The sequence below is a fragment of the Schistocerca cancellata genome, chromosome 10, assembly GCF_023864275.1.
Source record: "Schistocerca cancellata isolate TAMUIC-IGC-003103 chromosome 10, iqSchCanc2.1, whole genome shotgun sequence".
In the NCBI taxonomy this organism is placed as follows: Eukaryota; Metazoa; Arthropoda; class Insecta; order Orthoptera; family Acrididae; genus Schistocerca; species Schistocerca cancellata.
In genome coordinates this window covers 130,969,937-130,996,279 of record NC_064635.1, presented here as the reverse complement: position 1 = coordinate 130,996,279, position 26,343 = coordinate 130,969,937, and the positions used below count along the sequence as shown (strand labels likewise).

The following is a 26,343-nucleotide window of genomic DNA, read 5'->3' as shown; positions in this document are numbered from 1 at the left end:
GGAGATGCTAAGTCGCAATAGGCACAATAAAAAGATTCACACAATCATAGCTTTCGGCCATTAAGGCCTTTGCCAGCAACACACACACACACACACACACACACACACACACACACACACACACACACACACACACGTCTGCAGTCACAGAGAGCTGACAGTTCACTGCGAGTAGCAGCACCAGTGCATGATGGGAGTGACGACTGGGTGGGGGTAAGGAGGGGGCTGGGGAGGGGTGGGGAGGGGGAGGGATGGTATGGTGGGAGTGGCGGACAGTGAAGTGTTGCAGCTTAGATGGAGGGTAGGAGAGAAGGTGCGGAGGGGGAGGGGGTAACGGAAAGGAGAGAAATAAAAATAAAAATAAATTAAAAGACTGGGTGTGGCAGTGAAATGACGGCTGTGTAGTGCTGGAATGGGAACTGGGTGGAGGCTGGATGGGTGAGGACAGTGACTAACGAAGGTTGAGGCCAGGAGAGTTACGTTACGTGAACGTAGGATTTAATGCAGGTAAGTTCCCACCTGCACAATTCAGAAAAGCTGGTGTTGGTGAGAAGGATCCATATGGCACAGGTTGTGAAGTGGTCATTGAGATGAGGAGTATCATGTTTGGCAGCATGCTCAGCTACAGGGTGGTCCACTTGTTATTCAGCCACAGTTTGTCGGTGGCCATTCGTGTGGACAGACAGCTTGTTGGTTGTCATGTCTACGTAGAATGCAGCACAGTGGTTGCAGCTTAGCTTGTAAATCACATGACTGGTTTCACAGGTAGCCCTGCCTTTGATGGGATAGGTGATGTAAGTGACTGAACTGGAGTAGGTGGTGGAAGGAGGATGTATGGGACAGGTCTTGAATCTAGGTCTATTACAGGGGTATGAGCCATGAGGTAAGGGATTGGGAGCAGGGGTTGTGTAAGGATGGACGAGTATATTGTGTAGGTTCGATGGACGGCAGAATACCATGGGAGGAGGGATGGGAAGGATAGAGGGTAGGCTATTTCTCATTTCAGGGCATGACAAGAGGTAATCGAAACCCTGGCGGAGAATGTAATTCAGTTGCTCCAGTCCCGGATGGTACCGAGTTAAGAGGGGAATGCTCCCCTGTGGCTGGACTGTGGGACTTTGGGACGTCATGGGAGACTGGAAAGATGAGGCGTGGGAGATTTGTTTTTGTTCAAGGATGGGTGGATAACTACAGTCAGTGAAGGCTTCAGTGAGACCCTCAGTATATTTAGAGAGGGACTGCTCGTCACTGCAGATGCGACAACCACGAGTGGTTAGGCTGTACGGAAGGGACTTCTTAGTATGAAACGGGTGGCAGCTATTGAAGTGGAGTATTTGCTGGTGGTTAGTAGGTTTGATATGTTCGGAGGTACTGATGTAGCCATCTCTGAGGTGGAGGTCAACATCTAGGAAGGTGGCTTGTAGGGTTGAGTAGGACCAGGTGAAGCAAATGGGAGAGAAGTTGTTGAGGTTCTGGAGGAATGTGAATAAGTTATCCTCACCTTCAATCCAGACGGCAAAGATGTCATCAATGAATCTGAACAAGGTGAGGGGTTTAGGATTCTGGGTTTTTAGGAAGGATTCCTCTAGATGGCCCATGAACAGGTTAGCATAGGATGGTGTCATGTGGGATTTGTTTGTAGGTAATGCCTTCAAAGGAGAAGTAATTGTGGGTCAGGATATAGTTGGTCGTGGAGACTGGGAAGGAGAGCAGACATTCTCTCAGTGGGGGCACAGTAACCGGCCACAATGGGGCGTCCTGGGTGGTTGGGATTATGGACTTAGGAAGCATGTAGAAGGTGGGAGTGCGGGAGTGGTAGGGGTAAGTAGAGAGATGGATTCTCGGGAGAGGTTCTGGGATGGGCCTAAGGATTTGAGTAGTGACTGGAGATCCCGCTGGATTGCTGGAATGGGATCACTGTGGCATGGTTTGTAGGTGGAAGTATCTGAAAGCTGACAGAGTCCTTCTGCCATGTAATCCTTGCAGTTCAAAACTACAGTGGTGGAGCCTTTGTCTGCAGGTAGGATTATAAGATCGGGATCAGTTTTTAGATGGTGGACTGTGGTTCTTTCTGTGGATGTAAGGTTAGTATGCGTGTTAAGGGATTTGGGGAATGATGGTGAGGCAAGGTTCAAGGATAAGAAATTCTGGAAAGTTAACAGGGGGTGGAGATGGAGGAGTGAACTGAGTTAGGCAAGGTTCAATATTGGTCTTTGATTGAGTCTGATTGGTTGGGTTGGTGGCGAAAAAGTGTTTCCATTGTAGGGGCCGGGAGAAGGAGAGAAGGTCTTTAACTAGTCCAGCATGGTTGAATTTGGGAGTGGGGAAAAAGGTGAGGCCTTTGGAAAGGACTGATATTTCTGTGGCCAGTTACTGTGCCCCCACTGACAGAATCTCTGCTCTCGTAGATCAACACCTTCAACCTATTACCCGGAACCTATGCTCTTATATAAAAGATACAAACCATTTCCTCGACCGACTTTCCACAGTTCCTTTCCCTTTCCCTTTACCACACTGTGCCCTGCTCACCACTATTAATGCCACCTCCCTGTAGACTCATTCCTAATGCCCATGGCCTTACTGCTAACGAACACTACCTTTCCAGACGCCCTATGGATTCCAAACCAACTACCTCCTTCCCAGTCTCCATGACCAACTATATCCTGACCCACAATTACTTCTCGTTTGAAGGCATTACCTACAAACAAATCCTGCATGACACCATCCTATGCTAACCTGTTCACGGGCCATCTAGAGGAATCCTTCCTAAAAACACAGAATCCTAAACCCCTCACCTTGTTTAGATTCATTGATGACATCTTTGCCATCTGGATTGAAGGTGAGGATACCTTATTCACATTCCTCCAGAACCTCAACAACTTCTCTCCCATTTGCTTCACCTGGTCCTACTCAATCCTACAAGCCACCTTCCTAGATGTTGACCTCCACCTCAGAGATGGCTACATCAGTACCTCCGAACATATCAAACCTACTAACCACCAGCAAATACTCCACTTCAATAGCTGCCACCCGTTTCATACTAAGAAGTCCCTTCCGTACAGCCTAACCACTCGTGGTTGTCGCATCTGCAGTGACGAGCAGTCCCTCTCTAAATATACTGAGGGTCTCACTGAAGCCTTCACTGACTGTAGTTATCCACCCATCCTTGAACAAAAACAAATCTCCCACGCCTCATCTTTCCAGTCTCCCATGACGTCCCAAAGTCCCACAGTCCAGCCACAGGGGAGCATTCCCCTCTTAACTCGGTACCATCTGGGACTGGAGCAACTGAATTACATTCTCCGCCAGGGTTTCGATTACCTCTTGTCATGCCCTGAAATGAGAAATAGCCTACCCTCTATCCTTCCCATCCCTCCTCCCATGGTATTCTGCCGTCCATCGAACCTACACAATATACTCATCCATCCTTACACAACCCCTGCTCCCAATCCCTTACCTCATGGCTCATACCCCTGTAATAGACCTAGATTCAAGACCTGTCCCATACATCCTCCTTCCACCACCTACTCCAGTTCAGTCACTTACATCACCTATCCCATCAAAGGCAGGGCTACCTGTGAAACCAGTCATGTGATTTACAAGCTAAGCTGCAACCACTGTGCTGCATTCTACGTAGGCATGACAACCAACAAGCTGTCTGTCCACACGAATGGCCACTGACAAACTGTGGCCGAAAAACAAGTGGACCACCCTGTAGCCGCGCACGCTGCCAAACATGATACTCCTCATCCCAATGACCGCTTCACAGCCTGTGCCATATGGTTCCTTCCCACCAACACCAGCTTTTCTGAATTGTTCAGGTGGGAACTTACCCTGCAATAAATCCTACGTTCACATAACCCTCCTGGCCTCAACCTTCGTTAGTCACTGTTCTCACCCATCCAGCCCCCACCCAGTTCCCATTCCAGCACTACATAGCCATCATTTCACTGCCAAACCCAGTCTTTTAATTTATTTTTATTTTTATTTCTCTCCTTTCCGTTACTTACCCCCTCCCCCTCTGCACCTTCTCTCCTACCGTCCATCTAAGCTGCAACACTTCACTGTCTGCCACTCCCACCATCTATCCTTCCCCCTCCCCACCCCAGCCTCCTCCTTACCCCCACCCAGTCGCCACTCCCATCATGCACTGGAGCTGCTGCTCGCAGTGTAGTTTCAGCTCTCAGAGACTGCAGACGTGTGTGTGTGCAAGTTGCCCTCGCGTGCGCGTGTGCGTGTGTGTACTGCTGACAAAGGCCTGAATGGCCGAAAGCTATGATTGTGTGAATCTTTAAGTTGAGTAGCAACTTTCCTTCTCATGTACTGTTCTATTTGAGTATGAAAGGAGGAGCAAAATCACCACCTCTCGATCTGCCCTAATCTCAATTTCATTACTCTTATGAGAGACATACAATGGAGGCAGTAAAATTGTGGACTGACATTTGGATTGGTAACAACAACAAAAAAAAAACTTCACCAAGTGGCAATGGTATCTTCTAAGACAACAGTGCAAATGTTGGAAAAGTGTATTCAGTGTGGTTCTACATACCGCAACATAGAATACTGCCACATTACCAGAATGAATTTTCACTCAACAGTGGATTGTGCACTGATCTGAAACATTCCAACAGATTAAATCTGCATGCTGGACCAAGATATAAACCTGGGACATATGACTTTTACGAACAAGCACTCTATTGACTGAACCACCCACTTCCTCTTCTGACACATCTGGGAGGTAGGAGAAGAGGTATCGATGGAAGTGAGGCTGTGAGAGCAAATCGTGAATCATGCTCGAATAGCTCAGTCAGCAGTATACTTGCCTGTTTAAGGTAAAGGTCACAGGTTTGAGTCTTGTCCAGCACACAGTTCTTAATCTATCAAGAAGTTACATTGCCATATTAGATCACCACTCTGCAAAGGGAAAACGGAGAAACTACGCAGCAGGCACACCCACAGCAACAAACCCACACCCAACCCCACCCACACAAATACACAATTCAACAGTTTGTTCCCAATAAAAAAGGAGAGCCTTTACATAAATATTTTCACCACTGACTCAGCTAATTGCTGCAATTTCTCTGTTGTTGACCTTCACTTCTCAGCATTGTTTGTATTTATGCAACAAAAATTTTATAAATTCACTCAATATTGTCATTGTTTTGAACAAATATGTGAGATTCTGGTAAGCATAATTGATTCTCACTAGCAACGATTTTACTAATCCAAGACATATTGGCGGAACCGCCACTTGAAAAAGAAAGCACTTCATTTGACCAGTTCAGAAGTTGCTACAGGACATAATTCTCAAGATCAGCTTTTTATAATTAATTATTATACCAAGGACATATTGCCTCACCGTACCCACCGAATCTGAACTTTCAGTTTCTTTCTAGCTGGTTAGTACTTACTAAATCTGCTTTCTGCTGGTACCCATTCTTTTACATAAGAATTTATTCCATCTTGAGGTCAATGCCTGTGATAAATTCACCCAACTGGCCCTTGCCATCAAACACACAATCACCATTACCATTATATTATATTTGAATGACATGCCCTATGCCAAGAATGTGCTCCATCAACGCATTCTACAACCAGTTTCCCCACAATGGCAGCGATATTCTTAAAAAAAAAACATTACAGATCTCATCTGGACCAATGACAAATTACACTGAAACCTTTAATTTAACTAAATTAGTGTCTAAAATGAGAGGGAGTGGTGAATTTAATAACTGTATGCCGGGTATAGTACTAATTCACTACTAACCTGTCACACTTTATTTCTTTTTTGCTGGGTTCCTATGGGGTGTTGCTGGTCGCCCAGAATTCATTCCTGCATACTGGTATTTTGCCTTCTTTTCTGATGGTTTTAAAATCTGGAACAGGAAAATAAGTTCAGCGAGTTAATTTAGTGAGCTATGAGGCACTTCTTTATATCAATATGAATAATTGTTTAGTTCCCACGGAACCACAAAATGGTTATTGCCATGCCTTCACATTACTAGTCTAAAAAGTTTTTTGATAAAGTGAATGTAAAAAATGTCGAAATCTGGGACAAAAGCGTCTAACGGCTACTACAACAGGAATTACTCTAGAGAGTTGACAGGCTCAAAAAACACAGTTTAATCTCTAGGGTCTAGAAATTTCGCGAAGTTTTTCCCTTAGGTGAAAGACAGGAAACAGGAAAAGAAGGGTAACATGTATATCAGCTGAAGGGCAGGAAATCCACTAGGTATAGGAAAAGATTCAGAAATAAAAATAGACTAAGAACCAAGATCTATGTGCTATCAAAACTCAGGCAGAGCATAAAATTATTTGCCCTTCCACAAATCATAAGCACTTGAGAAGCACCGCTGTTATTTGTCTTCACTGTTAAATATGCACTGATCCATCTACATCCTGGATACTCGTGACCTTGAATAAGCATTATTTTAGTAAGTATTTTGGACCACCTATCTTGCGAGAAATTTCGTTTCTTTTGTGCATGTCATGAGCGAAAAGGAGGACACAGCATATCACCAAGGCACCTACATTTCCTGCACATGGAGACATCTGCTCATAGGGAAAGTTATTCCCTGAGAACACTGCCCCACCTCAGAGATTCGCTGCAGGCCACAGAATCTCGCCTCGCAAGACAATGGTCGTGATGACACAGGTCAATGGAGACACACAGAAGACATACAGAGCTAAATGAAGAAGGCATATATGTATTGTTAGCTATGTCAAGCCTTTGTTAAAGCCTTGCTACAGTAAAATCTAATACAGAATATCATAACTGGGATAAAATACATGTGCAATACAGAAGCAGTACAAGAATTTATTTTGTAGTAATGGGTGTTTGAGATTTCCACCTGGCACGGACTTTGCATCTTCAAGAACTGAGTGTGCTGCCTCAAGATACAGCAACTCAGTCCAGTCAAATAGCTAACGGAGGTTAAGTTACAGTGACCACAAAAGCTTTTAGCCTAAATAGTCCACCCATATACAATTCCGGTACAATGGTAGGTGCATTACATTCCACACCTAACCATTTGGTATGCTTCTACAGTCACTCAACAATGACACTTTTCTGCACACTACAGTTTGTCAGCAAATAGTCACAGACTGCTGCTCACTATCAGTCACATCATTAATTTATATAGATAATAAAAGTGGTCCTATCACTCATCCCTATGGCACTCCTGATGATACCGTCATCTCCGATCTGTCACTTATGTCTTCGAGCCACTCACCTACCTGGGAACCTATTCCACATGCTTGGCCTTTTGTTAACAGTATGAAGTATGGCACAGTGTCAAATGCTTTCTGGAAAGCTAGGAATAGAGAATCTGTCTGCCACCATTCATCCACAATTCACAGGATATTGGCGAGGAAAGTGCAATCTGAGTTTTGCACAAGAAAATCTTTTTAATTCTGTGATGAGGCATATACATAAATGACCTTGTGGATGACATCGGGAGTTCACTGAGGCTTTTTGCGGATGATGCTGTGGTATATCGAGAGATTGTAATAATGGAAAATTGTACTGAAATGCAGGAGGATCTGCAACGAATTGACGGATGGTGCAGGGAATGGCAATTGAATCTCAATGTAGACAAGTGTAATGTGCTGCGAATACATAGAAAGAAAGATCCCTTATTTAGCTACAATATAGCAGGTCATCAACTGGAAGTAGTGAATTCCATGAATTATCTGGGAGTAGGCATTAGGAGTGATTTAAAATGGAATGATCATACAAAGTTGATCGTAGGTAAAGCAGATGTCAGACCGAGATTCATTAGAACAACCCTAAGGAAATGCAATCCGAAAACAAAGGAAGTAAGTTACAGTACACTTGTTCGCCCACTGCTTGAATACTGCTCAGCAGTGTGGGATCTGTACCAGATAGGGTTGATAGAGAGAGAGAGAGAGAGAGAGAGAGAGAGAGAGAGAGAGAGAGAGAGAGATCCAACAGAGAGCAGCGCACTTCGTTACAGGATCATTTAGTAATCGCGAAAGCGTTACGGAGATGATAGATAAACTCCAGTGGAAGACTCTGCAGGAGAGACACTTAGTAGCTCGGTACGGGCTTTTGTTGAAGTTTCGAGAACATACGTTCACCGAGGAGTCAGGCAGTATATTGCTCCCTCCGACGTATATTTCATGAAGAGACCATGAGCGTAAAATCAGAGAGATTAGAGCCCACACAGAGGCATACCGACAATCCTTCTTTCCATGAACAATACGAGACTGGAATAGAAGGGAGAACCGATAGAGGTACTCAAGGTACCCTCTGCCACACACCGTCAGGTGGCTTGTGGAGTATGGATGTAGATGTAGATTCATGGACAGGAGCTCTTATAGTTAGAATATGCAGCAAACTGACAATAAGGATATTAATCTGTAATTTTGTGGGCCCGTTCTTTTACAGAACTCCCCCCTGTATTTTTTCTGGAGTGACAGCATTTGAGATACAGCCATTCAGAAAAATTTAAATGTAAAGCCTCTGAGAAGGCTATTGCAACTGACAGGTTAAAAGGTTTGCCTATGTCCAGCTAAAGTTAAAAGATTGTTAAAATAAACGAATGCCGTAAGTGTAGATGGCAAGAGAGGTCAAGGAAAGACATTGGAGAATGGAAAAGAGAAGAAGCAGGGTGGGCAACAAACATGACTCCAAACACTAAGGAATGGGGACTGTTCAGATCTGCTACACCTCAAGTTATATTTGGGAAGGATTAAATTAATTAATACAGCAAAGCACAATGGATATCTCCCTCCAATCAATCACTGCAAGTGATACGATCTAAGAGCAGAAAATTTGTATACAATGTAGTTAAGGTCTGCAAAGAAGGCAAGCAGAAAGGGACCACTATTATTAGTTTTTATTTTATTTATTTAATTCCAAGGGACTAACGCGATGAAAGTTACTTGGTCATGGAACAAATCAGTACCTAAACTTACAGAATGCTGTTTCTAAATTTTTCAAAACAAAAAAATTAATAAAAAGAAAAAAGTGTACGAATAAACAATACATTACAAAGGAAGGTTCATAGGTGTTACAAGAAATTGCTGTACAGAATAGGTACGAGTCATAAGGAAACCTTTCAACTTGGATTTGAATACCAACTGGCTTACGAGAACAAAGGACAAGTTTCAAAGAGCACTCTCACTCACTCAATTCAGAAAAGCTGGTTTGGTGGAAAGAATCCAGATGGCACAGGTTGTGAAACAGTCATTGAAGTCAAGCATACAATGCTACGTGGCATACTCAGTAACTGGACAGTTAAGCTGTCCCTTGGGCACAGTTTGGAGGTGGCTGTTCCCGCAGGCAGCCATTTGTTAGTTGCCATGCCCACATAAAATGCCACTTGATCACTAACAAGCTGTCTGTTGGGATGAACAGCTACCACTAAACTGTGCCCAAGAGACAGATGGACCATCCGATTGCTGAGTATGACATGTACCAATGTGTGATTGACTTTAATGACTGCTTTACAGCCTGTGCCATCTGAATTATTTCCATCAGACTAGCTTTTCTGAACTGCGCAAATGAGAACTCTCCCTGCACTATATCCTCCTTTCCTGTAACACCTTTGTCTCCTCCTCCTCCTCCTCCTCCTCCTCCTCCTCTTTGTGTTACGGCCTCTGTAGGACCACAAGCAGCCTCTTTGTGGATTGCATTTTCCTACTCTTCTCCCAGAACCTCTTCATTCTTTCTCTTTCTCTCCCACTCTTCTTCAGAGATCTTCAGTGTCCTTTTCTCCTGTCAGCTCCACTGGTAACACACTAATCTTTTCCCATATTATTCTCTGTCATTGATCCCTAGCATATTGGTTGGTGTATATTTGTTCCTCCAATTTTCCTTTCCTTCAACCTTGATCCCCAATTCCAACCAGTCCTTCCAAAGTTCAACAACCCATTTGGTTGAAACTTCCTGGCAGATTAAAACTGTGTGCCCGACCGAGACTCGAACTCGGGACCTTTGCCTTTCGCGGGCAAGTGCTCTACCATCTGAGCTACCGAAGCACGACTCACGCCCAGTACTCACAGCTCACTGGGCGTGAGTTGTGCTTCCGTAGCTCAGATGGTAGAGCACTTGCCCGCGAAAGGCAAAGGTCCCGAGTTCAAGTCTCGGTCGGGCACACAGTTTTAATCTGCCAGGAAGTTTCATATCAGCGCACACTCTGCTGCAGAGTGAAAATCTCATTCTGGAAACATCCCCCAGGCTGTGGCTAAGCCATGTCTCCGCAATATCCTTTCTTTCAGGAGTGCTAGGTCTGCAAGGATCACAGGAGAGCTTCTGTAAAGTTTGGAAGGTAGGAGACGAAGTACTGGCAGAAGTAAAGCTGTGAGTACCGGGCATGAGTCGTGCTTCGGTAGCTCAGATGGTAGAGAACTTGTCCGTGAAAGGCAAAGGTCCCGAGTTAGAGTCTCGGTTGGGCACACAGTTTTAATCTGCCAGGAAGTTTCATATCAGCGCACACTCCGCTGCAGAGTGAAAATCTCATTCTGGAAACCCATTTGGTTCCTGTCTTTCCCCTTGTCCTCCCTGCTGTTTCCCACACACTGTCATTCTGTCCATACTCATCCTAATTATACGTCCAGCAAACCTTGCGATTTTGAGTCTGATTTTCCTGGACATTCCTCTCCTGTTCCAGTACAGTTCTTCCCTTGGTCTTCGCATCCATCCGTCTCCGCCTCTTTTGGGATTTGGTATTTTTCTCTCTTCTTTCTCTAGTTGTTCTGCCCCATTTTCCCGAGTGTCATCATCTCAGCAGCATATAATAGTGCATTCCTCACCGTTGCCTCTGTGGATATATTCTTTTTAATGTGTATCTCTCTCATCATGCAGAAGGCTGACATCTTTTTATCCTCTCTCTTATTCCTTTCTTGCTCCTGTTCCTTCCTGTGATAAATTCTCCCAGGTATTTAAATTTGTCTACCATTTGCACTGTCTTCTGGTGTTTCCCAGTCTGTCTCAACCTTCATTAATCTTTGTGCCACCCGTCTGCATCTACCCCTTTCCTTGCTCTCACTCCAGCCTCACAGATATGTTCTGTCCCAGCTCACTGGCACAATCCTTTCCTTTTCTCTGCTTCTCTCTTTTCCCTTACCCTCCAGCAGCACTGCTCTTCCAATGCTGCACTAGGAGCCTACCATCCTGACTAACATTCCTGCACACTCCCTCAAGCAGTGATACAGCACCCCTAACTGCTACCATTCATCCTCCCCCACACCACATCTCTTCTGTACTTCCACTACCCACCCCAGCTAACCCAAGCCGAGATTGCTACTCACTACAGTATGGCTGCAGCATGCAGAGACAACAGTGGCTGTGTGTGTGTGTGTGTGGGGGGGGGGGGGGGGGGGCACAGCTATTTCCCATTTTAAGTATTAGCATATTTTGACATTGCTTATGGTAACTCTTTGGCAGCTATGTTAAGCCTAGTTTACACAATGATACTGGTTTGTACAGAACTGCGCTACTGGCCACTATGCATGCCTGGCACATATCTGCGCAACTCGTTGGCGAAACTAAACATTTTTGGCTTTTTCCAACTTTGGCGACACTAGCTGCACGAGTACTGAGGCTAGATGTGTTGGTAGAGAGTAAACAAACTGAAATTTTAAGTGGGGAATGGAGGCCATTGTTTGCTTTTTGGGTATTAATGCTATGCACAGGTATTTGTCGGATTTTAACAACGATGACTACAAAAATGAGCAGCGACTTGTTGCTGCGCTTGAAACTGTTGTACGCAATCTGAACATGGTTTCATAGGTAATACGTGAGATGCACAGCAAAGCCCTTTCAATTACAATTAACAGTGTACATACACAAATGAATTACGAAAAATTCAGGCAAGCAAAACATCTAGCTGTGCAACAGCCCATATCTATGAGGCTAAAATCCTGAGGTCTGAGTTGGTGATTCTTATTTAAGGAAAATAACTGACAGAATAAAAGTCTATAAAAAAATCAGGAAACCTGAATTCTTCAATCATTATTAATTTATTTAAAACATTACAGAAGTGCTTCCCATTGACGAACTACAGTACAGATCATTAAAATAAATTTTAGAGTCTTCCAGTAAAATTTCTTTCAGGAAGCTTTGTGAGTAACCACTAAGTTGACATCTTTTCTTTATGTAATCAGGAACTCAAACACGGTTCTTTTTTTCCATCCTTGGTCTTGTGCAGCAATTTCATGCAAATAAGGTTAACTCTGCCACATTTTGTACAGCTGCCAAAACTTTCATTTTACATATGACTACGGCACTCACAAAATGATGAATCATAAGTGTACAATGGTCACACCATGTCTACAGTCAGATACGAAACTACTTGTGTGCAACTCATTGTACGGAACAAGTGGCGCAAGCATGTGTCATCACGTAAACGAGCTTTTACGTTCACACTGTCATCTGATTATTTCAGATTCATAATGTTGTGTACTTTTTAAAATGGCACACTGTCACATGCTGTTTTGTAACATGTGCTGCAGCAAACAAGCATAACTGTTACTCACAATTTTGATGTCTGTATAATAATAAATGTGCCACCACAGTTGAATTTTCGGTGTTTCCGTAAGAGACAGTGAATTTTCAAATTGTTATTTACAGCATATTTATTAATGATGTAGGAGAAAACTTGAAAATGGCTACAAAAACCAAAATTGGTTGTGTGACCATAAAAGGCCTAAACAAATATCACAAATCAAGCAATGGAAAATCCAGGATGGAATGTAACAATATTAGAGAGGGAAAGTTACTACTCACCATACAGCGGAGATGCTGAGTCGTGATAGGCACAACAAAAAGATTCACACAATTATAGCTTTCGGCCATTAAGGCCTGTGCCAGCAATAGATGCAGACACACACACACACACACACACACACACACACACACAACTTGCAGACATGTGTGCAAGTTGCGTTTGCGTGTGCGCGCGTGCATGTGTGTCTATTGCTGACAAAGGCCTTAATGGCCAAAAGCTATAATTGTGTGAATCTTTTTGTTGTGCCTATCGCGACTCAGCCTCCTCGCTATATGGTAAGTAGCAACTTTCCTTCTCAAATAAATATTATAGTGTAAGTGGGAAAAGTCACCTTCATTATTCTTACATAAGATATAGGACGTGAACAGAAGTCTCCAGATGAACATCGCTCAATGTTACGAAGCTGCCAGCTACTTGAGTTTAGGATGTAATTTTTGCTAGTAAAGCAAGCTCCCGATAATCTAGGTGCAGATTATCCAGTTTGCACATTATCCATGGATAAGCTATTTCTTCTTCTTGTAGCATTGTTATGATGTCTTTGCAAGTATATTAAAGAAAGCACTGGATTTCATGATTTGTCTAGATTGATTTAAATCTGTTAATTAAATCTTTTACCAAAAAAATTCAACTGCTGCTTTCACCACCAGGTTCCAAAAAGATAGATTCCGTGCTACAATTTCAACACTTTCATACTGCACTAAATGGCCGGTGTCAATGCAATTTTCTGCCACAGCCGATTTAATGGACTGTAAGAGTCGGGTGTACCTATTGTGTTTGACACATGTTTCCTGAACAGTACAAATCGTTTGCACAATATACGGAAGGGCAAACTCGCAGGGCATCTTTTAAACCCCTGCCTCGTGGAGCATCGAGTCATCTTTGACAAAACAAATGAACTTTGTGTTTGACACTTTTTTTAATAAACTCCTAGACACATTGCTCAGTTAATAATGACACCAATAACATAACATTGATCAACACCATAGCAAAAATATTAAATTTAACAATATTATTGGAAACGAAAGTTGCTACTCACCATATAGGAAATATTTCGGCCACCAAGGTCTTCGTCAAAAATAGATGACTGATGCACACACATGCACACACTCACAAACAAATGCAACTCACACACACCACTACTGTCTCTGGCAACTGAAGCCACACTGTGTGTGTGTGTGTGTGTGTGTGTGTGTGTGTGTGTGTGTGTGTTATGTTGCTGCACTCCGGAAATTTAAAGATTCAATTATTACATGATAAAAACATCAGGGTGCATATCCACAGATGATGGCTTATCGAATTTTTAAATGAATAAAAAATTGAGTACTGATGTATTATTATATCCAGAATAAATATTAACATTTAAATACATTATTATGCATGTGACTCTCGTTTCACTGCCATTAGACGATGTAGGCCCCAATCCCACCATCTGACATCCCAAAATATTTTCCACATTCAATCTTCAGGAAAATGTCTTCAGTAGATTTCCTATCTATATATTTGCATAGCTCTCTCCCAAGAAGCCAAAGGTCAATAATATCAAACCATCCGCTCTTGGTGAGTAACACTTAGGAGATAGGCTTCCAAAAGTGTCATTGAAACAAAGGAAGGTAAAGTAGTTCTAACAGCAATAATACCCCTCGCAATATCAGCTTTTTCTGCACCCCCATCCATACGTAATACATATCCATGCACGTATGAAATCTCCAAAGTCTTATCCACACTGTATTCCTCAAAACTTTGTAGTTCAGTTTCTATTTTACAGTCTGCTGATAACGGTGTAGACAGTTCATGCAGAAACATCTGACTTAGAGAAATATTCAAAATTAACAATTTGTGAAACCCACATGCACTGTTAAAATCTGACCCCTCTGGATAAGTATGTGTTTTGGGATCAATATACCTTATTTGAAAGCCTCCATTCCATCTTTCTAAAAACCATCTTATCTTTTCTGAGAACCGTGCAATTCAAAATTGGTGTCCTCTTAAGTATTCTAGAATGTGTCAACCTCAAAATGTAATCCATTCAAAAATCCAGGCACTGTCTTATAGTAATATTTCTGTTTTCCTTGAATAGTATTTTAGTTTATGAAGTATTTCAACTGGTCGAAAAATATCAACAAGTGTTGGAAACCCTGTACGCATTCTAACTTCCGTCTGGTAAAACAAAACCATCATATGCACCTATCTAGGGCATGAAGCCAAGTTCTACCTTCGTCAGATAAGTTCCAGGACAAGTTTAAAAGAAAAAGAAATAGAAAATGGCACTTGCCAAATACTGATCCTAGATCCTACTGAAATAGCCCCTTGGTTATCTATACACAGTTGTCAACATTTCTGGAGATCTTGAAAGCAATCAGGGAAACTTTCAACTGCAATGCTTGTTAGATCATTTGTCACAGCCTGTTGAATGTAAGTGATATCTTGATGAAGCTTTCCTTACAATCACATTTTCACTTGTGGAAATAAGAAAATCGCAAGGCGAGAGGTAGGGCGAATATGGTTGATGTGGGACGGCATAACAGTATGTCTGGCCAGATACTCGACTCACCATGCGGTGGCAGAATACACACACAAAAGGAGGTTGTAATTAGGTAAGCTTTCGGAACCAGTGGCTCCTCCAGGCAGGAGGGTTGAAGGGGAAGGGAGAAGAGTGAAGGGAAAGGACTGGAGAGGTCTAGGAAAATGGGTAGATTTCAGGAAAGTGATCCAGAACAGAAGATCAGGGAAGACTTACCGCATGGGATGAGAAGGAAAGACTGATGGCTGGAGACTGCATCAGACGAGATTTGAAAACCTGAGAGCTTAAAAGTGGAAGACAGGATAATACGCAGGTCAGAGATTACTGCATAAACATCATGCATGAGTTAATAAGAGTGAGAAGGTAAGTGCATTGTACATAACAGAGGTGGGAGGGGGGCTGTGAAAAATAGATGGGTAAGGTGATGAAAGATGTAGGAAACTACAACTTTTAAAACTTTTCTTCACTCCATATACTCAATAACAGGTAAAGCAGTATCGGATCTTGCATTGTGATGCAGTTGTAACCAGTCCTCAGAATGGTACAAATCAGGACGGCAATGTTGAATTGCTTGTCATAAACGTTTCAAGACTTCGATGCACAGAGGTTGGCTCACTGCCTGACATGGAGGAACATACTCATGGTGAACTAATCCTTTAATATCAAAGAGTGCTATCAGCAATTTCCTTGTTCTTGAACGTTGTCAGACTTTTTTCAAGGCTTGTGATCCAGGTCTCCACCATTCAGCGCTTTGATGCTATTGTGAGGGTCATACTGGTAGCACCAACTTACATCTCCAGCAATAATCTTTGACAAATGTGGGATAACATCTGAGTGTATCCAATGGTTCAGCAGAAATTCTTCATCTATCCTCTTTCTGTTCATCTTTTAGTGTGTGAGGGACAACTTCCACATTAAGTTTCTGTTTCTCTAAATCTTCATGTAAGATCTTATGACACACATCACAATTCAAATTAAGTTGTTCTGACATTGCATGCACAGTTACATGATGGTCTTCTTGCAATAACTGCCTTACATATTCCACACCTGAATCGGTATGTGCCGTAGACAGGTGACCAGCTCTGGGATCTTTTTGCACTGAAGCTTCGCCTTTATGAAAAAATTTTGTGCCACTCAAAAACATGACTTCTTGAAAGTAGCTTGCCTGCATATGCTTGCTTAATCACTGCCCACATTTCATTAGGGGTTTCCCCAAGCTTAACACAGAACTTAATTTTCACTCTTTGTTCACAATCAGCATGTATTTTATCTAGTGTGTTACTAAGCACAACCCTCCCACCAAGTGAATTTGGCAGAAACATGGCCAAGATAATTTCAAGGATGTGTGGATACCATATAACATACAAACATTTGTTCCTTTTTAGTACTGTAAACTCGAAGGGGGGGGGGGGGGCTGTCCTGAAGCTTTTCTGACAAAGGGAGAATCAATCAAAACAGTGTCTTTGCTTAGTGTGTAACTGTACTTTGTACTTTTTTTTGTTTTTCAAGTTACTATCTAAAGTGAAATAGGTTATTATTCTAAAATTTTATACTGTCCTGTGCGCATCTTTAAATTGGTGTTCCGCACAAAGCAACAGTCAGTGGCCAGCATCAGTGTGTGAAGTTCCAAGTGAATTCAAGCCTAATACTCAGCATTTAAACATTGGTGTCAGGTAGACAGTAGCCAACATTCTAAGACCATAATCATGACGTAACTTGTTCGTCAGTTTGTTTGTGTAGTCAGTCCATAAGCATCAATTGAGCATAAATACCACATAATGTATCGTACCAATCACTATTATTTTCAAGTCGGCAAGCACTCAACACTCAATTTGTAAAGTTCTCTATTAGTGAACTGTGGGTATGCTTTTATTGTGTACAGTCACTTTGATACTGAGTTGGGGCCTAACGATCATTGTGTAATGCTCTATCACCAATGAATAACTGAACTGTGGAAATTAGTCCTCTGTATGGAACTGGTGCTCTATGTAGATGAAACATTATCCCCACTTATGTGATCTCACTGACCTGTTGAGTGAATTATATGAAAACTAATAGTCAGCTGATCATCATTGTGAGTGACCACATTAATGCACACCTATAAGTGTGCTGTGTACAATTATTTTATTAAATCACTTCAAAATCCTTCCAATTGCCAAAAGAGCTTTGCAAAGAAAACTATTGAGAAACATAACTTGCAGGTCAATAAGTTTGCAATATACACTGTGTTTTTTTAAATAGCAGGAAAAATATATTTTGGATTATTTGTGTCTGATTACCTGCGAAGTCTAGGGTATGTAATAACCTGGTTAATCAAGCCTCTGCTGTACTATTATAGGGTTTAAATTTTGAGGACGTCATCTCAGTAAGTTTAGATATACTGAACTGAAACATGGTGAATAGTTGTTCCTGTGTTTGTGGAAAAAGTGATCTGACAGACAACTGAAACTCTGGTGCATCCGAAAGACATTCAACAGATTTCAGATTGGCATTTTTGGCGGGCTCATCTGACACATACACTGCCCCTTACCATGTTGACATCAGCTTTATCACCCCAACACATGAATATTGTTAGTAAAAACTTCATCACTCTGTGGGACGCAAACTGCTCTCTACACTTCTTTGATAAACACAAGTATTAATTTTTCCATCAACCAAATCCAATGACTTCAAAAATATAAAAAGCTTGTCAAAGCACCTCACCACTTCCACCGAGTATCACTTCTGGGGTAAACTTCGGAAATAAAGATCACAGTTTTAAGAAATTCAGAAACTAAATCTACATAATACTGTCATCTAACAAAATTGGAATTTGATGCATACACAGTCCTGGCCAAATTATTAGATGCACTGCACATTTTAAATGTTATTTGTAATAATTGCAAGTTGAGTACTATATCGAAAAATTTATGAGTTATTCAGCGCACTTATTATATTGTTGAATTTTGTTATCTATTGTTGCTACATGACATTGGATTGTTGACTTATTGTAGGTCTCAATGTGCAGAGTACATCATACAGTAAAGGACCTGTTCAGTGGCATTCTCGCTTGTAACTGGTGTAATACTTTGTTCGGTTTGATTGTCAACTTCGTAATATCGAAATCACAATTGATTGTTTAACAGTCAGATATTACTAATTGTTACCTTTAAAAATGGGTAGAAGAAGGGACATTTCACCCCATAAAAAAGTTTAGGTCAAAGCCCTCATTAATATGAAAATGTATTCCAATCGGGAAATTTCACAAAATTTGGAAATGTCAGAAGCTCGCGTGAGGCGCAAAAAGAATAAAATTGATTTAGGTGAAGAAGTGAGCCCCAGAAGGAAGAATAAATGTGGAAGAAAACCAATTTGCACCCCAAGCTCACAAAGATTTCTCGAAATAATTTGCCTAGAAAACAGATTTGAAACAACAGATAAAATCTAAACGAAGAGGCTAACGCGAATGCAACTGAACACACTGTTCATAGAAAGTTGAATGATACTGATTTCACAACTTGTCGACCCACTAGAAAACCAAAGTTAACAGTCAAAAAGAAATGATGTGTCTGAAGTGGGCTCAACAGTGGTGTGATAAGGATGTGGTCTTCTGGGGATCGGTAATTTAACTTTAAAATTATTTATGATATTATATAACCTATGTAAATTTATCCATAGGATATTAATTATGTCCTATGGGAACCAGGATGGCTCTGTCCTATGCCAACCTCTTCATGGGCCGCATGGAAGAGGCTTTCCTGAAGACCCAACAGCTGCTTCCCCTGGCCTGGTATAGGTTTATAGATAACATCTTTGTGGTCTGGACTCATTGTGAAGAAACACTCCTTAATTTCCTCCATAACCTCAACTCCTTTTCGAATCTGAATTTCACCTGGTTCCTCTCCAAAACCCAAGCCACCTTCATGGATGTTGACCATCTTGTTGAAGCTTACATCCACACCTCTGTCCACATCAAAACCACAAACAGCAGTACCTTCACTTTGATAGCTGCCATCCATTCCACATCAAACGCTCCCTTCCCTACAGCCTAGGTATTTGTGGCAAACATATCTGCTCCAGTGACTAATCCCTCAACAATTACACCAATAACCTGACCAGTGCTTTCCTCTCCCGCAACTATCCTGCAGACCTTGTCCACAAACAGATCTCCCGAGCAATACATTCTTGCCCGTCCAACAACAATGTTCCTACCCCCAGACCACACAAAAGCATCCCCCCTGTCACCCAATATTATCCTGGCCTCGAATACATCAACAAATTACTCCATCAGAGATATGACTTTCTCAAGTCAAGCCCTGAAATGATATCATCCCTCGACAATATTCTCCCCACACCACCCAGATTTGCCTTTCGTCGGCCCCCTAACCTCCGTAAAATCCTTGTCAAACCCTACAATATTCCCAGTCCACCTTCTCTACCCAGCAGTTCCTACCCCTGTAACACACCCTGCTGCAAAACCTGCCCCCATGCATCTCCCCCCCCCCCCCCCCACCAACCACCTACTCCTACTGGTGAAACATACACAATTCAAGGCAGTGCCACATGTGAAACAAAACATGTCATTTATCAGCTGACATGCCTGCACTGCACAGCCTTTTAAATTGGTATGAAGACAACTAAACTGGCCGAGTGCATGAGCGGGCGCAGACGAACTGTCCGCCTAGGAGATGTCCAATACCCAGTAGTAGAGCATGCCCTCCAGCATAACTCTAGGGACCCAGGAACCTGCTATACCGTATGTGCTATTTGGCTTCTCCCACCCAACACCAGTCCCTCGGAACTGCGGAGATGGGAACTTGCACTCCAACACAGCCTTTCATCCCGCCATCCCCCTGGACTGAACCTACGTTAACTAACCTCACTCCCATTTACTCTTCAATCTTCTCCTCTTTCCCTGTCCTCTTTAGCCATTCACACATCTTTTCATACTACACAGTTGTGTTTATCTTTATATTATATACCTCTTTACTTCTGTATGCATCCTCTTTGGTTTGTAGCAGGCACAGTACTTCCCTCTAACAGCCAAGCCTCCATCTTTGCTACTCTTCCTGTTTACCTTTCCCCTGTTGCTTCATAACCTGGGTTATGAGTAACTGAATCCACTTTCCCTTCTTCCTCTTTTTTCCCCTCTCTCCTCCCTGACGAAGGAACAAAGATCTGAAAGCTAGGATACGTAAATTTTCTGTTCTGTTTTGTGTATCTATCGGCCGTACTGAGCTGAGCAGAGGTAAGTACTGGCCAGCCCCTCTATCTCTTTGTTAGTATTTGTTTCACATCTTTATATGGGATTTTCCATTAATCATTTAATTATGTTTCTTGATTTTTACAGGTATGCTTCAGTGATGAAAGCACGTTTGAAGTTTTAACTAACAAATCTCAGTATGTGCACCATCCAACAGGAGAAAAATTTCATACCAACTGCGTTATTCAGACCGTAAAACATACAAAGTGATTTGGTCTGTCATCTGTGGCAAGGGTACAGGACGTCTTTACGTGGTTAATGGCATAATGAGGCAAGACCAGTACCAAGAATGGATCTCGAATGGGGAACCATTTATTTTTATGCAGGATGAAGCTCCCTGTCACACAGCCAGGTCAGTTAAATCCTTTCTGAAGGACCAAAATATCCCTCTGTTAGACTAGTTAGGTAACAGTCCTGACATGAACCCCAGAGAAAATGTCTGGGAACTAATGAAGAGGGAGGTGGCGAAAGATGTTATCACAACAAAACACAGCTCTTAGAGAAGGTCATCCATGTGTGGTACCATCATCCACAAATGCAGGACACAGTAGTCCTGCATCGACAGCCATGTCATATTAAGGCTCTCATAGCTACAAAAGATGGCTCAACGAAATATCAAAAGTAATGTTTTCACTTTCACAATATTTTTTGTTGTAATTATTGAAATAAAATATTTTCAACAAATACTACATTTTATTTCTTTGTTTTATCACCTTAGTTGTGAAGTACGCTACACACAATAATTTTATCACACTTTTTGTGTTGGAAAAAATCATTAGACATAAATAAAAATTTGCTTAAAAACTGTAGTGCATCTAATAAATTGGCCAGGGTCTGTATATCAAACTTAACTCTAAAAATACAGGACCGTAATTTTACTAAAAGTGCAAGGCAGATTTTCCATTCTTGCAACAACTGCAAGAGGTGGGGGGCAACATTTATTTGTTCTTACACAAACACTAATGGTAATTATTATGCCTATTTACCTGGAAAGAACACATGAGCGTTTCATCAACTGACATCATCCCACCAGCATTGTCAAATTCACCACAATAGTTTGGTGCAGAAAACAGTGTTACCAGCTGCCTCTTCGCAAAGAACTCATAGCCGTCCTCCACAACCTAAAACAAACTTTAACGTGAATCTGAAAATATTGTTAAAAGTAATTAACATTAATGCAAATATATGGTAATGTGAAGGCCTTGGTGGAATATACATAATTTCAAGAGTACAGGTAACAAACCTGTCAAACATTTGAGGAACTGGATCATCGATATGCATTTAAACTAGACAAAATGTTGCTAGCTTTCAGACAAATCCTGCCTCAGAGCTGCAGAATAGGATACATTGTCAGCTGGGACCATACAGTGAAACTGACTGTAACAACCCAAGATTAAGTTTCTTTTGTCTGAGTTTACTATTGATGCCAGCCTCACTGTTAACGAATCGCTCAGTAACATTTTTCGTTCAATATTTGCAAAATTCTCTGCAGTTACAAGGGGTGCAAGGGGGGGAAGGGGTGTAGCTTTTTACTGTATTTAACAATTACTTCTATTTCTTTGTCCTTTGGATAGTTATGAAAATATTTGGCACCCTTTTTTCACAAAAATATGTACATTCAACTTAAACAAAATCACATAAAAATAATCATTATTGGCAATATAAGTTATATTGTACAATTAAATTGAACTACTGAAATTAGTATTTCAGTCATTTCATAACTTCATTTTTTGAGTATCTGAATCGAATTTGGCCACTCCTGGACACTGACATTGAAACAAGATAAGTTGAAATTATCTTTTTCTGTTTTCTACCACACCTTATTATAATAAATATTTAGATCATTGCTATAAAAATGGTATACAAACAATACACAATGCTAATAATTCATCTTCACAAAGCTGCTCAACAGTAGACTGGCTATTAGAAGGTGTATGAGCTTGTGTGTATTCCACAGCTCACTGGCACTAGACATCCTTTGGTATTTTGTATGCCCCTGAGAGGTGGCAGGGTGTCAACAGCCTGTGATGTGTGCAAGCCTTGTGTACACTCTATAATCCAGGCATTTGCTCCATACGAAAGGGCATACGCCCAGCAAAATTAAAGTTCCTGATTTGCTTCTAAAGTATCTTTCTCCACTAAGAAACATTCATTCTTAAGGTTTTTTTGTTGAAAATCACTATGAATTCACTGGGGTAAGTAGTACGCAGCACACTCTTCTAGTTCAGTAAAATCATGTAGTACTAGAGCTGCTGAATACTAAAGGTCTCCTTGTCACAGTAAAGTGTCAGTCAACACTGTCTCCGATGCGATCTATCATCCCTAGACATTTGATACGTGGAGACAAACGTCCTGTATATAAAAGATCTTGTGGATAAAATTGAAAGCCCTATGAGGCTGTTCGTGGATGACACAGTGGAAAATTTTACTGACACAAAACTGTAACAAAGTGCGGAGAACTGATGTAAAGCCATAATGACTCATTAAGGTTGGATTCTATTATTGCTGATACATCACTGAAAACACTAATAAACCAATTGGGGGGGGGGGGGGGGGGGGAGATGGCAAAGAGGTTTAAGAATCTTAAAAAAAAAGGTAATGTACCCGCAAAAGAGGTAAGCTTACAAAACCACAACAGATTCTTGGGAATTGTTAATCAGTTTGACACCCTTTCTTTACATGTACTATTAATAGATCAGATAGAAATATTGACTTAAAAAGAGTGGTGTATTTGCTTAAGGATTAGTTCAATAAATGCAAGAGTGTGTTATGGAGATACTCAGTGAACTCTGGTATTAGATGCTACAGGAGAGGTGCTGTACATCACAGAGAGATTTACAGTTAAAATTCCACAACTCTACAGCTCAAAAAGAGTCAGGCAAGATATTACTTCTTCCCACGTGAATCTCAAGATATGACAATGAGGAAGAATTCAGATAAATTATAGCTCTTACAGAGGCTTGCTGACAGTCGCTCTTTCCAGACATAATTCACGACTGGAGTTTATCCCCACATCCACCCAATAATAGATGGCTTGTAGAGAACAAATTATGTACATTTTGTTCTAATTTTGTTGTCATGATCATTACACGAGATGGCTGTAGGAGAAACTAATATATTTCTTCAGTTGCATTGCAATGTGCGCTCCTCGTATTTTAACACTTTGCCATCTGCATGTCTCGTACAAATTTATTAAGTAGGCGCCAGCACCGCTAATTCAGATTACTTGGCTTGTCGCCAGCCGTTCTTGACATTATCAAGAGATTATAAATTGTTATGTTTTACTAATCTCATCGTTAGTTCTCATAAGTTCTAAACCCTGTTTCCCTACTTTCATGAAATTTTGAAGACATACATATGTAAATACAAAATTTGTTTGCTTCATATATTTGTTTATTTGCATTGTCTTTGGTACTCAGTATTTCTCTTTCATATGATATGTAACAAAACAGTCTCCATGACGTAATGTAACTCCACAAGACTTGCACATTAAGTTTGTTGTTCTGTTTGTGTTTTGGAACATATATGGCAGTTTCTTCGTTTTCGTTTCTTGTTTCAGAAACACATACGCCTATTAGTTGGTATTGAGACTTACCAAACAAAAGCGCTGGCAGGTCGATAGACACACAAACATACACACAAAATTCAAGCTTTCGCAACAAACTGTTGCCTCATCAGGAAAGAGGGAAGGAGAGGGAAAGACAAAAGGATTTGGGTTTTAAGGGAGAGGGTAAGGAGTCATTCCAATCCCGGGAGTGGAAAGACTTACCTTAGGGGGAAAAAAGGACAGGTATACACCCGCGCGCACACACACACATATCCATCCGCATATACACAGACACAAGCAGACATTTGTAAAGAAAACATAACATTGTGCATAAATAGTTAACTACGCTATACTGTTATACTATAGCTCCCTACTTAGCAATCATATACAACCACTCGCTCACCGATAGATCTGTACCTGCAGATTGGAAAATTGCGCAGGTCGCACCAGTGTTTAAGAAGGGTAGTAGGAGTAATCCATCGAACTACAGACCTATATCATTGACGTCGGTTTGCAGTAGGGTTTTGGAGCATATACTGTATTCAAACATTATGAATCACCTCGAAGGGAACGATCTATTGATACGTAATCAGCATGGTTTAAGAAAACATCGTTCTTGTGCAACACAGCTAGCTCTTTTTTCGCACGAAGTAATGGTCGCTATCACCAGGGGATCTCAAGTTGATTCCGTATTTCTAGATTTACGGAAAGCTTTTGACACCGTTCCTCACAAGCGACTTCTAATCAAGCTGCGGGCCTATGGGGTATCGTCTCAGTTGTGCAACTGGATTCGTGATTTACTGTCAGGAAGGTCACAGTTTGTAGTAATAGACGGCAAATCATCGAGTAAAACTGAAGTGATATCAGGTGTTCCCCAGGAAAGCGTCCTGGGACCTCTGCTGTTCCTGATCTATATAAATGACCTGGGTGACAATATGAGCAGTTATCTTAGGTTGTTCGCAGATGATGCTGTAATTTACCGTCTAGTAAGGTCATCCGAAGACCAGTATCAGTTGCAAAGCGATTTAGAAAAGATTGCTGTACGGTGTGGCAGGTGGCAGTTGACGCTAAATAACGAAAAGTGCAAGGTGATCCACATGAGTTCCAAAAGAAATCAGTTGGAATTCTATTACTTGATAAATAGTACAATTCTCAAGGCTGTCAATTCAAAAAAGTACCTGGGTGTTAAAATTACAAAGAAGGACAAACAACTTCAGTTGGAAAGACCACATAGATAATATTGTGGGGAAGGCGAGCCAAAGGTTGCGTTTCATTGGCAGGACACTTAGAAGATGAAACAAGTGCACTAAAGAGACAGCTTACACTACACTCGTTCGTCCTCTGTTAGAATATTGATGGGCGGTGTGGGATCCTTACCAGGTGGGATTGACGGAGGACATCGAAAGGGTGCAAAAAAGGGCAGCTCGTTTTGTATTATCACGTAATAGGGGAGAGAGTGTGGCAGATATGATACGCGAGTTGGGTTGGAAGTCATTAAAGCAAAGACGTTTTTCGTCACGGCGAGATCTATTTACGAAATTTCAGTCACCAACTTTCTCTTCCGAATGCGAAAATATTTTGTTGAGCCCAGCCTACATAAGTAGGAATGATCATCAAAATAAAATAAGAGAAATCAGAGCTAGAACAGAAAGGTTTAGGTGTTCGTTTTTCCGCGTACTGTTCGGGAGTGGAATGGTAGAAAGATAGTTTGATTGTGGTTTGATGAACCCTCTGCCAAGCATTTGAACGTGAATTGCAGAGTAATCATGTAGATATAGATATAGGCCACAAATCACTGGAACCTAGAATAACCATCCAGTACTACCTTAAGTCGAATGACTGTACAAAATAAATAGAAAAAGCTGACAAGTGAAGAAATGCAAACATAAATTTACATTAAGGAAATATAATTCATCCATGAAAGACGTGGCTTAAAAACACTTGTTCAACCGATTCTCGAGTGTTATTCATTAGTCTGGGCCCTATACCGAGTAGCATTAACAAGAGATATAGGGAAGAGCCGACGGGAAAAGCGCATTTTGTCACGGGATCATTTGCTCAGCAGAACAATGTTACAGAGATGCTCAATGACCTCCAGTGGCAGACACTACAAGAGATGTGTATATCACAGAGAGGGTCACTGTTGCTACTTTGATTGCTTTGATTCCAAAAAGAGTTGGGCAACTTATTTTTTCCCCCCATACATCTAGTGAAATGATCAGGGTGGTAAAATCAGAAATCATACAGAGCCTTACCGACAATCCTTTTTCCCCACGAG

The 26,343-nt window shown here is 41.5% G+C and overlaps 2 protein-coding genes across 2 annotated transcripts in view; one reads left to right on the top strand and one right to left on the bottom strand.

Moving 5' to 3' along the window:
• The window catches only part of LOC126106356 (speckle-type POZ protein-like), a 497,553-nt gene that overhangs the window by 342,168 nt on the left and 129,042 nt on the right, over positions 1 to 26,343 (top strand). The window lies entirely within an intron of this gene.
• LOC126106358 (serine/threonine-protein phosphatase PP1-beta catalytic subunit) overlaps positions 1 to 26,343 on the bottom strand; it is a 78,242-nt gene that overhangs the window by 10,402 nt on the left and 41,497 nt on the right. Inside the window, exons 6-7 of the mRNA XM_049912610.1 lie at positions 21,505 to 21,639; positions 5,768 to 5,876 (exon numbers count right to left, since the gene is read on the bottom strand). Of these exons, the coding sequence (XP_049768567.1) occupies positions 5,778 to 5,876; positions 21,505 to 21,639 (234 nt within the window). The 3' untranslated portion in view covers positions 5,768 to 5,777. The remainder of the gene's footprint in view (positions 1 to 5,767; positions 5,877 to 21,504; positions 21,640 to 26,343) is intronic.